At 36.2% G+C, this 14,211-nt stretch overlaps 1 protein-coding gene across 1 annotated transcript; it reads right to left on the bottom strand.

The window, feature by feature from the left end:
* Nucleotides 1-10,091: 10,091 nt before the first annotated feature.
* On the bottom strand, nt 10,092-13,572 carry c14h4orf48 (chromosome 14 C4orf48 homolog). The gene is made up of 4 exons (XM_039821355.1): nt 13,438-13,572; nt 13,096-13,228; nt 12,227-12,315; nt 10,092-11,214 (listed from the first exon to the last, which is right to left on the bottom strand). The coding sequence occupies exons 2-4, from the start codon at nt 13,205-13,207 to the stop codon at nt 11,143-11,145; spliced, it is 273 nt and encodes a 90-aa protein (XP_039677289.1). The 5' UTR covers nt 13,208-13,228; nt 13,438-13,572; the 3' UTR covers nt 10,092-11,142.
* Between the last annotated feature and the right edge of the window lie 639 nt (nt 13,573-14,211).

Below are 14,211 nucleotides of genomic sequence, written 5' to 3' on the forward strand. Positions count from 1 at the left end.
TGAAAAAAAAAACAGAACATCATCTCCTAAACAATGAAAAAAAAAAAAGAACAACATCTCCTACACACAGGACATGTAGACACTACTTTTTTCCCACAATTTATGAGATTTTGTTTGTTGGATAATCTGCTGTGGATTGTCAAGCCAAAAACCAAACAAAAGAAAAATGGGGAAAATAAGCTTCAGCACAACATACTGCACATTCAAACATGAAAATACAGTCATTTGGACACATTTACTGCTGGTTTTCTTGAGGCAGATTAAATAATTGAAAATTAAATGTTTAGGCACTGTGTGTGTGTGTGTGTGTGGGGGTTAACTTACTACCAGAAGCCTGTCTCCCTCTTGTGGTTACAAGTAGAGCAACAGAGGCAAAGATTTCTAAAGCTCCTTGAAAAGTACTTTAATCACCTTAAAGTTGAATATGCAAAAAATTACTTTTAACTGCAAGGCACAGTGGATACATAAGATTAATTATAATAAAAAAAGTGAGTCACAAAGAGAAACCTGAAACGTAGCTCAGTAACATATAGAATCAGTGGTGCTGTTTACAGCTACTGTATTCACAAAGCAATCCAACAAGTTAACTGCTTTGTGAACAGCTGTTTACAACTGCTTATGGGTGCAATAAAAGAAGTAGCAGCAAAAGTATCATTGGAAGTAAAAATGACTTTTTACTTATGGCTATATTAGTCAGCAGAAGACCAAAAGAGACCATTCATACAGTTAACCCCTTCCACCCTGACTGTTGTGAGAAGACTTCTGTTGATTTACTCATGGACTCATTTTACTGCTTTACTCATAAAATTGTATTTCTACACTTTACTTATTAGAGTATTACTGTAGGTCCACCTGTACCATTTAATGCAATCCAATACATTGGCCATTAATTAATCCTATTTTTAAAGTTTATAATGTTTTACTTTTTATGACACTTTGTTAAAATTGGGTTTGTTGTTATATTACATCATGCGCCTAGTTTTATACAGTCTATGGCCTTTTCCCAAAATGTATTTATCCCCAAACTAAGTCTATAAAATTAGTAATACATTTCAGTACTAATTCAAGCCAATACAACACCACAGCTAAATAAAAAGGAATGTAAATTAACACCTACTTAGCATTGTAAACTTCACTATAATAGGATTTATTGTACTGGAATGTATTAGATCTGAAGATGTACATACTGCAATAAACTGGTGACTAATTGTTTATGGATGAGACAAACAATTAATTTAAATATGTTCTAACTTCCTATGCCAGTTTCTAACACTTTTTCCACTGACAAGATTTTCATAGCCTATAAAACTATTACTGCAATAGTCAGATACTTTTGGCTTTAATTGAGATGATATATTTAACCCGTGGCCATCCACACAGAGTCTACTCTATGTGACTATACATTGCGTAAGATGCCTTGGAGCATTGGTAAACTGACTTGCAGAACACATTATGTCCCAATACAAACACAGTAAACGTTGCATGTTAGTGAATAGTAAATATTATATTATATTGAGTTAATATTTGTTGCTGCTAGGAACAGTTGACAGTCGAAAATCAAATATCGTAAAATTAATGTTTTGTTCAAAAGTCAGGACATTTCTCACGTTGACATTATTTCACAATAGAGGAACTTTTCATTAAAAAAAATTAATAGCAATAGCAATAGCAAACCAAAATCATTCTGAAAACATGGAGACTTGGGCTTTGTTATAAAAGTCAGCTGTCATTTGAATGGTTTCTGTTTAATTTCTTCCCCTTCTGCAACTTGTAAAGTGAAATATTGGGGGTCAATTTTACATTTCACATCAAAGTATTTATTTATTTCCCTGTAGCCTGTAACCATGTGCATACTGGAGAAAGAGAGATGTTATTATTGTAGAAGCAGGAGACTGAACTATCTCTGGGAAATAGCATTGGATGTTTTGTGTCAGCCCTGCTGTGCTGAATAAAAAGTTTACCCGTTTGGTACACTTTTATTGTCATTAAAAAAGTAGATAAACACAGGATGTTATAACTTTAAGATACTCCAGTTTTGTAATTATGATGTCATTTTGAAAAGTTGTAAAGTATCATAGTAAAATCAGGAAGTGTAAATTGTATCCAAATATAACAAGAGCAACCAAAGGAAAGTTTAGATTTTCAGTTGAGTGGGGCCCCCTGGTAGCAATCATAACTTTACTAGGCATGGCATGTTGGTATACACTATAAAGAGTTTGAAGAGTCAAGTTTCTAGCCATACCAAAACCAAAAACACAAAAGTAAGTGTAAGGAATGAATTAAACAATATGTTTATCTGCTTGTCCTGCTACCTTGCTTACTACTGACAGTGACAACCTAGCATTCTAAGACCAAAGAGCACATCATTAACTCACTAACCTGCATTAGTTTTTAAAGTTATTTTGAAGCTTTTGTTTAAAAAGAAAAAGTGTAATGTGGCTCTGTCCGGCTCTTTGTTGGATTTGGGAGAGTCTACCATCAAGTAACCACGACGTTAGCCTCGATAGCGTCACATTTGCCAAACACATCAGTGAGTTCTCACCCTAAAATTTGAAACCCCGTTTGATAGGATTCGGGTCTTAAAAGGAGTCATACAAATGATAATACTAAATTTAAAAGATAGCCTGTGACCGTTTTTTCATACAAGTCATGGAGTTTGCTTATTTGACTAGCTAGCTACAGTTTACCCTAGAGCATTGTTTGTCTAGCAAACTGTAAACACTTGTCATTGGATGCTTTAGTCACAGTACAAACAAAACAAATCGCTCAAAAGTATATATATTTGAAGTGCATCAGTCAGAAAGTCAGAATACTCTTGTTTTGAGTTGAAGTTGATTGATTTTTTTTTAGTTTCTACTGCAAACTGAAGGTGAGTCCAGTAGCCTACCTTTATTTTACTCCTTAACCCTCATGCCCTCCTTAAAAAAAATAACTCTGGACACCTTCGAGGCAAAAATGTCCATGCACACAAAACTATTTGTGTTAAAAACACTATTTGTTATTAAATCATCATATATCAATATTGTTTTCTGCTTTTCTTTCATAAATCACTTAAACAACTTCTAAATTGCTCAAAACTACCAAACATTCAATAGGTTTTTAGGATTTTAACCCTTTAAATGCCAGTTGAATTCTTTAAAGCAATTATTATTTATCAAAAACCCAACAGAACATTAATTATTTTCCATAAAATAAATCGTAGGGGAATGGGGCGATTAGAGGCTTGGATATGTCAAAGATTATGAACAAAATTAATTTGATTGCATTAGTACTTTTTATGTAGTTCCAGATACTCCCTCTGGACATCTTCAAGGCAAAAATGCTCCCATTGACTTCCATTATAACCACATGTTTTGATCGCACTGCCTTTACAGTATAAAACCATGTATTCTGTAATGTCAGCATTTCATGGTCATATTTGACATTTTTACAGTATTTCACCAGATTCAACCATTTTGCCCTTGTAGGCTGATGCATGAAGTCATTGTATTTTTTCCAGTTATATTATGGAGCTGTGTGTGTGTGTGTGTGTATGTGTGTGTGTGTGTGTGTGTGTGTGTGTGTGTGTGTGTGTGTGTGTGTGTGTGTGTGTGTGTGTGTGTGTGTGTGTGTGTGTGAGAGTTTGTGTAAACCTGCAAGCAAGCAATGATCATTTTAGGGCTGAAAAAAGGCATCTTTTGAAGGATGCATTTCATGTGTCTTTGGAGACGTGCTTGAATAAAAACATTGTCTCCTGCATGTGCTGTAAACTGGCGCTTAGCATTTCAAATGGTTTGTGGGACATGGTGGCCCTGAAGACTGGTCTCCCACTATGGACATCCCACAGGCTCCGGGTAGATTCCCCTTTGGACCGGTACACACCTGCCAAGTGTGAAGTCCCATGTATGTTCGAATCTCTTGAGCATCCACATCACTCCATCCTGAGATTGAATGCCTCCCGTGTAGGTTTGCCTCCCGTGTAGGTTTGTCATTTCCTGAATCAGCTGGATCATGTCAAGAGTGAAGAAAAGGTCGAAAGATGATGCCACATCATGGATTCTTGAACACACTAATAGAAAGAAGCTAAACTAAAAGAAGCCCTTTTTTCACCCAGATTTACAAAAACTCTCTCACGCACACACACACACACACACACACGCACACATAGACACACACACACACACATACATATACACACACACACACAGCTCCATAATATAACTGGAAAAAATACAATGACTTCATGCATCGGCCTACAAGGGCAAAATGGTTGAATCTTGTTGAAATACTGTAAAAATGTTAAATATGACCATGAAATGCTGACATTACAGAATGCATGGTTTTATACTGTAAAGGCAGTGAGATCAAAACATGTGGTTATAATGGAATTCAATGGGGGCATTTTTGCCTCGAAGGTGTCCAGAGGGAGTATCTGGAACTACATAAAAAATACTAATGCAATCAAATTAATTTTGTTGCTTATCTTTGACATATCCAAGCCTCTAATCCCCACCAAAGCCCCATCTACATATTATTCATTATATGGAAAATAAATCATTTTTTGTGGGTTTTTTTTATAAATAATGACATACTTCAAATACATAAACTGGCATTTAAAGGGTTAAAATCCTGAAAATTATTGAATGTTTGGTGGTTTTGATTAGGTTAGAAGTTGTTTAAGTGATTCATGAAAAAAAAGCAGAAGAAAATATTGATATATGATGATTTAATAACAGTTTTTGTGTGCGTGGACATTTTTGCCTCAAAGGTGTCCAGAGGGTACAAAATGAATCATTTAAGTATAAAAGACATGTAAGAGTAAAAAACACTGGATTTAGAAAATTTGACTGAAAAGAAAGGTTCCTACAAAATTTCATGCCATAAGCAGTAACACAGCAAAAATGATCACAAAATGAAAAAAAAAACTTGAGAAAAATGTACAAAAATGGCCGAGGAGGGCATGAGGGTTTAAATAAACCCAACATATTCATTTACTAAATAATCACGGACCATTTAATAGTGTTTTGGTAAGTGTTTATGATTTCTTTCAGAAAATGAGGATCCTAATTGTTCTGCTGGCCTTTGCTTTTGTGGCTGTGATCATTGGAGCACCAACACAAAACGATGCTGCAGAAGACAACGGTAACTAGATGATAAAATATGATTTGTTTTATTTGAAGTAATGTTGTATGTGCACCAGATGTGTCTTATGTATTGATGCAACTTCATAACTTTGTACATACATGTTAGGTTGTCAATGTTGGAGAAACAATTGTGTGACTACCTGTCCTTTATTAATGGATGCAATTACATGTTTCTGATTCAGCCAACCAAGAAAAGGTTGACGATGCCGCCGCAGTTGATGATGCCGCCGCAGTTGAAGAGCCAACGCAGGATAGTGCTGAGAAGAACCCAGCCACTGAAGAATTTTTGGCTTTTGCACGGATGTGAGGGTTATTTCGATGACGAAGATTAAGAAGAGGAGGATTCCTTTGGCAATCAAGCTGAGAAGGCAGAATCCAACACCCTGTCTGTATGTCACATGTATACTTGTCTTCATAACTTCAGCACCACGGGTATCGTCATGGTCATCAACTATTTACAATAAATAGCATTTCAGTCTTTTCATTGTCTCATAGTGATGGGATCAAGTAAAAGCCTTTGACAACATGAAATAAAATGTTTAATATTGGCATTTTGTTGTGCTTTTTAATCATTGTGATTGTTCCCCAAATATTTCATATATTTCAAAACCCTACAAAGTAGCATTTTCTGATTCCCAAAATGCTGAAATGAATCCAAAGTGTATTGTAAAGTGTCTGGTAAAATGTAAGTTATATACTTAAGATATACTTAAATCATTCCCATGAATGGGATGAAATCTGTACACCCATGGTACTGTTTAAGTTTGACAAGTGATGCTATTCAGGTACTTATGTTTACATTTCTAAATCAGTGTTTCTTCTTGAGTCTTTGGTCAAGAGAATGAATTTCTCCCGGGCCTCACAGTGAGCAAACATACTGAGTCAACCGTCTGGGTTATATTATCAAAAACTAGACTTATGGCTAGGCAGAGCAGTGGCTTGGCAGACTGCAATTTTTACCAAAGGATTGCTTTGTCCCTGTAATGGGACTTGTAAGAATAAGATTCAAGTTTTAAAAAGAATTAAAGTAAGGATAAAATTTGTTAAAGGCCCTAAAAAACATTTTCTACATAAGCTTCATTTGAGCGATGGGATCCAACGTGAACACGCTATTATCTGCCAAAGTCAGAACACTTTTGGTTGTTTAACATGAGAGATTTTTGTGTTGGTCGTCTTTTCGCTGGTTTGAAGTGGGCGGGGCTCAGTTGGAAAAAGGTGATGTCAAACACTTCTTTGCACCAATTAGGATTTAGCAGCCTTTGAATCAGAACCTGGCGACGGTTGTGGGATTGTTGCTTATATCGCCTTTCCATGTCAATCAAATCTGATCGAAACACACCCACACAGACCTGATTAATCCGATTAGCTGAGAGTTGTTAAACTTGTAATAAATAATAACTAAGTATAATTTACTTTGAAAATAGTTTATTTATACAAAATATTACATTTAATTTCCATGTAGGCTATTAAATGTCATGAATACTGGCTTTGTTATTATCATGTACTGAAATATACTGAAGCCCTGGCAAGAAACGTAATGGGATTCATGATCATGACTCGGCATGTAATGAGTAATTTATGGTGGACCAGCAAAAAATGTACATATGAATAGTTAAAGCAAGCATCATGCATATCACTTATTCATGGTACCCTGCTAACATTGGCAAATTGTCCAGCCTTCTGTTGTTGCTGTGGCCTCCTACTAAACAGAGCAGCATGGAGCTGCTACTACTACTCTCACACATGGAGTTGAAGCTGTTATTCACTTGGAATTTAAAAGCATGGTAAATTTCATCTCCGAGATCACAGAGATTATCTAGACATATTTAAAACAAGCGCAAATATATTATATCTTTATTTACTGTGGCTCCAGATGTGTTTGTTTAACTGTCATCCATGTGAAGCTTTCAAAACATAACTCTTCACATGCACAGCTTAAAAGTTCCTCAAACTTTGAAACTGCATAACTCACAAAGAAACCATGACATGGTATTACTGTAACAGTACTGTTTTGACAAGTTCTGAATCATATATCGTTAAGTGCATAATAACCTAATGAAAGAGTGTTTGTAGGCTGAGGGATGTCACGATGATTTTCTCATCAACCCAGTGGTGACTCTGAATCATGTGGGGTTTGTTTTTGTGACGATTGTTTGTGTTGTTCACTCTGTTGTTTTTTCCTCTTCAGGTAGAGGCATTACCAGCTGGTGAACAAAATGTTTAATTTCACACCAGCTGTTGATCTTTGATCATTTTGTGATGACCACCGTGTTAACACTGATCTCTGCTACAATTTGCTGACTGTCGGTGAATCAGCAGCTCCAAAAAAACATTGTCTGCTTAAGCAAAATGTAAATATCTTGACTGAGAACATGCAGTCTAAACAGTCAGCAAATGGCTAAGTAGGTGAAGTGCATAGCTAAAAGTAGTGGATAAGCAGTTTTAACAATTAGCTAAAATTAATAAACAGTTCAAATATTTAGCTTAAGATCATCAATAAACAGTCTAAATAGTTGGTTAAAAGTTCAAATAGCTATATGTAATGAATAATCAGTTAAAATAGTTAGCTACAAGTATTGAATACATTGTTAAAATAACTAAAAGTATTGGGTAAATGGTTAAATAACTAAAAGTATTGGGTAAATGGTTAAATAACTAACATTATTGGGTAAATGGTTAAATAGCTAAAAGTATTGGGTAAATGGTTAAATAACTAAAATTATTGGGTAAATGGTTATATAGCTAAAAGTATTGGGTAAATGATAAAGTATTGAGTTAATGGTTAAAATACCTAAAAGTATTCACCCTTTGCAAACACGTGACCACGACCATGTGACGACGCAATGACAGACGGCAGAATCACTGGAAGCACAAGCTAAACAGTGTAGTAGACGAGCGGAAAGTTTCATTAGTTTCAATCAGTTTAAAATAAATAACACTAGACAGAAGAAAATTTGGCTAGCCGACTCAACCGCGACCAAGAAAATGATAGCTCAGCGATGGCTCAAAATTGATCTTAAAAAACAAAAAAAATAACACAAAATAAACTGTAATAATAATACCATCTTCTTCTTTATGGCTTCTTCTATTGAACAACAAGTTGTCGTGGGTTAGGGCGTTCTGGATGCTCTTTTACCCTCTTGGCTGTCCGTCATGGCGTTCATAATTTGCGCAAGTAGAGAGTGACGTCATGTGCCAAGGGTCAATATTGGATAAATGGTTGGAAGGATCTTTCCACCCCTAGTGGTAGCAGTAATCAATAGGTTTATATCACATCTAGTTTAAAACCAAATCAAATGAACACCTTTGAGACGTAATGGTATCGATAAAGGGGTACTTGAGCTCATCTGACAGGCCTGTGGGGTTATGGACCAAAACGATTGGGAACCGCTGCTCTAGTTTTCTTGAAAATTGAATATCTACATATGCAGTTTTGTGCTATAACTGACCTCTGGCCTTTCCACTCGGTCTTCCCATATAAAGCAAAGTGAATGGCTGCTTCAGATTCATCCTGGCTGGGGTTACCCTCTGGTATGCTGAATAAGTCCCACAGTTGGCTGAGGAGAGCAAACTTTTGTGGCAAGGTCAAAGCAATGCCAAAGTAAGATAAAAGGGGAAGAAAGTATTGAGGATTTTGCTTGCTTGCCCCCTCCAGAGAATTTCAAACAGCTGGAAGATTCAGTCAGCTTTTCCAGAAGCAGATGAAAGAAAAGTTGAAAGGCTTCTGTAGAGAGAAGGAGCCAGTGAGTGAGTGGGAGACGAAGAGAAGAGAAAGAGGATGCTGCTTGACAACAAGGATGTTTCAGAGTGATTCAGCATATACTTGGTGTCCTGAACCCTCAGTCACTCATTCCAATAAAAGTTTGGTAGTTTAAGGCTGTCTCAGCAACGGAACTGTCTGGAGCATCGCTTCTGTTTTAATACGGTTGCTTGTGTGCTGTGGTGCAGTACAAGGGGATTTCTGGAACAGTGGCAGTACATGGTGGTGCCTCTGGGCTGAGATTCCTGCCAGGTCACTACAGGCGCCTCAGTGGCCAATGTCTGCCTCAGTTTCCTCTTTTTTGTAATCTATTTACATTATTTCACCCCATCTGCATTTATAGCCACGGGGAAGCAGAGATGTGGAGAGTGCTGCATTGCTGCGACACAGCTAGCGCCATGCTTTTACTTAGGGCTCCTCCTGCTGGTCTTGATAGGGGTATAGCAGGGTTTCTTTTTCCATGCTGTAATCCCTCTTGTAAATCAATAAACAGGTGTGTGTGTGTGTGTGTGTGTGTGTGTGTGTGTGTGTGTGTGTGTGTGTGTGTGTTGTGTGTGTGTGTGTGTGTGTGTGTGTGTGGGGGGGGTGTTATTAGCGGTGGAGTAACAAAAATGCTTAGCTTGCTTTTACAACTTGCACACTAATAAATGTTAACCTACATGTAAGGCAGGCGTAAATGGTTGATAACAATTGAGAAAATAACATTCATAGCAGTAAATGAAAGAAGTAGAGCTGTAGCTAGTGTTCAATTAGGCAATCAACTGAAAATTAAGCAGCAACTATTGAGAGAATAAATGAATAGAAGGTCCAGGGTTGGAGTTCGACCTGAGACGATTTCCTGCATGTCATCCCCCTCCCCTTTCATATATATCTGTTCTTTCCATTAAAGGCTGAAATGCCCCAAAAAATCTTTTAAAAGAAAGTAATAGGTAGATTAATCTGTAATGAAAATGAGTGTTAGTTGAAGCCCTAAAGGCCCACAGTAGAAGTGGAAATACTTTTTACACATTTGTTGCACATAGTCATCTCAGTGCTACACCTACAACTGAGCTGTGAGACCTAACAGAGACCACAATGAATGAATGAATGAATGAATGCATTTGTGTTCATATTAATGCCAGCAGAAACCCACACGGTGCTTCTTTATTCCAGATCACACTGATGACCTGTGATAAAAGTCCCAGCCGGAAAAAATTATAAAAGCAGTAAAAAATTATTCATTGTTTTTATTGATAGGTACAACATTAAGATATAAATAGTGTGTCTTGTGACATAATGTTAACAAAGTACACTGTTCATGAACAAGCAACAATAAGACAATTATTATTTCTATCTCTATGTCCCCTGCTGTAGCCAGCTTCCTCTATCTGTCCTCCCTTCCCTGTCGACATTGCGTTCACTTATGATACTATATCGTTCATCACTATTCTTGCATACACCTTTGTCAGACAGAGAAGACCCGTGTACATATACAGCATCTATACATACAATCTACATTAACAGTAGGTTAACAAAAAGTGCTGTAATTTCATGCTACAGTGCGGCGCTAAATTAAGACCTACAAGTAGTACGCTTTTTCCGCCTAAAAAAGAAAGTCTGAAAATATTGTTCGAACGTCTGGTAATATTTCTTTCTGCTAATTCCTTTTCAAAAAAAAATCTTCATGGTTATAACAAAGAAAAATAACTTTCTTTAACAAGTTACCGAAACTTTTTGCAAAAGAAGCCAGGCTGCAAATAATTCATTTAAAATCAGTGAAATTTGCCTGATTCCTAAAGCTAATTAAATTATTTTAAACTGTTATTGAGATATTTTTGAGCAGTTAAATAAATTCCACGTGATGCTACAGTTTGATGTGTATAATCGTCGTAAACATTAATCTCATACAACACATTCAACAAGGAAATTAATTGATGCATTCTACTGTATCTACATTATACAGTCAGATACTAAAAAGTACAAAAAATAGTTGCTTCATTGGAGACAGATGAGAACTGACCCCAAATCCTATGACGATGAAAACAAACTCCAAAGGCATGTGTTTCACGATGTAAAACATCAGTGGTATAAAAGTCGTCCCGAATAAGGCAAAAACAATAACATGCCTTCTGATGCATGATTTCAAATCAAAGCTTCACTCAACCGTGATATGACAGAAAATAAAATAAAGTGCCTATTGTCTGAATAAGTTAAGATGAAAATCGCTGTGCAGGAGTAGAGGTTTAGAACAGGGTTGTTGTCAGTGTGTCAGGGTGTGACTCAGCGCAGTGAGTTGGTGGGCATACAGTCACACAGAGCCCTCCTCTCTGCCCTCAGCACCAGCGTCTCTGTCTGCAAGGGACAAAACAACAAGTCAACTTAAGGGTATAATTGCTACTTTTCAAAATCCTATTTTTAGCCCCCCTCACTTTTACAGGTTCTATTTGACTAATTTACTAAAAACAAGAAACCGTGTCCTTTTACTGTCCAACCGCTAAAATCCAGATGGGAGAAGCTCTAAGTTCATCAAAAGGTTAAATTGTGGACTTCTTTTTTCCCAGATTTTGCCTCTCTGGCAACATACAGGCTGCTTGTTAGGGCTATATGCAGCTCGTGAGGAACACTGCAGACACTACTAAAATTTTTTTTTAACATTTTAAATTCTTCTGAAGATGCTAGAACTGATCATCAATCAAAGATAATGCTGTAAAATACAGTGAACTTTGTAGTAAATATAGAAATAAAACATTATTCATTGACTCAAAAGGTGAATTGTTGACTAAATAGTATTTTTGTCAAACATTTTTATCCAACATAATAATCCCAAAAGTGTCAGGTAGGTCTGTATCAAGAAAACTGTTGGTTGATTTATTATTATTATTATTATTATGATTATTGGGTTTCTGCATTATAATTCAGAAATGTATGTATGCTTTTTTTTGGTGTACTAACATTATTATGGAAAGCTTGATAACCAATTTAACCATCATTTATTATTTGCTAGATCATATACATTTACATAAATAAAGACAATAACAATTATATTACTTGCATATACTTTTTTTTTTAAGAACTTGACTTCATCGTGACACCTACCATATAAGATCACATTAAATACAATGTATGTTAAATGACAGCGCATCTTAAAACCTCCGATATCCAGCCATCATCATCCAACCCCATAATCAATAGTTCAAAGACAAAGTCTGTATTATCATACACCAGTTGTTACGTGGAAGACTCATCAACTGGTGAATCACCAGCATTTAACACTTTGCCATGGGAGATGAAACATTTGTCAAACAAAATCATAAAAAAGGCAATAATACAGGGCCTCAGCTTCTGACAAGACAACTTCACCTACCCTGGCATCAAGGTTAAATGCAGTCTTCTTTAGATCTTGCAGTGCCCGCTGCATAAACTCAAATGCATGACAGTCCACACATGGGCGGCCTGGAAATAAGAGGAAAGAATATAGAAATAAAGAGATTCACATTAAATCAGTGACCTGACTCAGAGATGTTAGTTAGCGACACAGCAATATTTACCTAAGGTTTGCTAACAACTGCTAATATTAGCCACCATAAGCAAGTGGTCATACCAGACCAAGAAGGACTGTAGCAGCAACACCTTTGAGTGTATTGATACTGAATTGAGCAAGGGGTGTCTTTTATTGCTTTTGAATTCAACTGTTCGTCTGTAAAAGGGAAGGTTGTGTTATTTGCTTTAGAAAATGTAGATTTGAGGAGCTACTTATGTTGATTTTATTCTTCTGGCATTCACTGGGGAGGTCTACTTTTACATATTGGTGTAAATGTTGCAGATTTCCATCTTGACAATAGTAAATATAACTGTGGAGAAGGCTAGACCTCAGGGCTTTTTTTCATGACAAAAGGGTCAAATTTCCAATTATCACCAATGGTGGCTGCAATACAAAATCATATGTATTCGCCTTTAAGCCGCTACTTTATTATTATTATAATACATTGTTTGAACCTAGTAGAGATGATAAAATGGGTCTTAATGTAGTAGTGCGGGCCGATTTTCATGTTGTGATAAATACACCACTGAGGATGACCTACAATTCCCACTAAGAAACCCTTGGAGGGAACCTGCTATCATTGGACTATGAAAAACAGCACTATGGCAGACAGATTTCCGCCTAATAAACATTTTAAAACCTGCACTTAACAGGCAGAAAAATAAATCCAAATCTCATATTTTTCCACCTACTTTCGGCAGGAATGACAGTTCCAGTCTCCTGATCCGCATCAGCTGCACGGAGACAGAGGAGCTGCACCGCCAGAAGGAGCACCGCTACCTGCACATATCCACTGGACGCCATGGTGATGATGTGATCAATTACCTTTTGGAATTAAAAATAACAATGTGCAAGTAGTTAAGTACAACAACGGAAAATGTCCTACACGGCCGTCAGTTAATTAAATAACAGAATCTGAAAGGCTTTGTTTAGAAAACAGTCCAGTTTTCATCGGTAAATGTATATATATGTATTTAAAATACAATAAGCAGAGAAGATGTACTGTTTATTTAATAAACTCCACGTTATCCTACCGTGAATCAGTCGATATTGTTGCCGAACGCCAGCGCAAGATGCCCACCTAGGATTGTTTAATGTAGGTTAAGGGAGTGCGCATGCGTGTGGCTCATCGAAAATCTGCTTTGAGAACCCGAATCAAGACTTCCGGTAAAACATTAAAAAATAAAGGCGTTGACAAACGTGCAATAGACTATAATAGTAGTAGTAGATTGGATGTATATATATATATATATATATATATAACATCATCGATGGTGGGAAGTATATAAGTAGCCTACATTTAATCAAATGCTGTATTTTGGACTTTGCTTGTAACTTTCCACTTTTTGCCACTCCACAACAGGGAAATATTAACTTCACCACATGTATTTTACAGTTTTAATTTTTTCAGGTTAAGATTTAACATACCAAACATAGACTATACTGTAGATTAAAGTAACCGACGTAGTAAACTTTTGCTCCATCCCAATCAGCTACCACGTTAAAATCTTGCTTACATGATAATACATAGTATTAGTAGTAGTATAGTAGTAGTATTTTGTTTTTGTTTTTACAATGCAGTACTGATACTTTTACTTGTATAGAAGATCTAGGTACTTCTTTTGATTATCATAATATATAACACAATACTGCATTGTGCATATACAGTGTACTGTATTATTGCAGATATATATATAATGGTCATTTTCACTTTTTGTAAGAAATGGTTTGAGACGTCAAAAAAACGTCACTGAATTATTTCACACTAAATTAAAAAAAGCCACATTTAATGTTCTTTTCCTTTATTT

The sequence above is a fragment of the Perca fluviatilis genome, chromosome 14, assembly GCF_010015445.1.
Source record: "Perca fluviatilis chromosome 14, GENO_Pfluv_1.0, whole genome shotgun sequence".
NCBI lineage: Eukaryota > Metazoa > Chordata > Actinopteri > Perciformes > Percidae > Perca > Perca fluviatilis.

Coding starts and splice junctions, on each gene's coding strand:
- c14h4orf48 (XM_039821355.1), bottom strand. CDS start 13,207: ATGGCGTCCAGTGGATATGTGCAGGTAGCGGTGCTCCTTCTGGCGGTG. Junction 12,316..13,095: donor AACTGTCATTCCTGCCGAAA/GTAGGTGGAAAA, acceptor TCTTATTTCCAG/GCCGCCCATGTGTGGACTGT. Junction 11,215..12,226: donor CATTTAACCTTGATGCCAGG/GTAGGTGAAGTT, acceptor TGTCCCTTGCAG/ACAGAGACGCTGGTGCTGAG.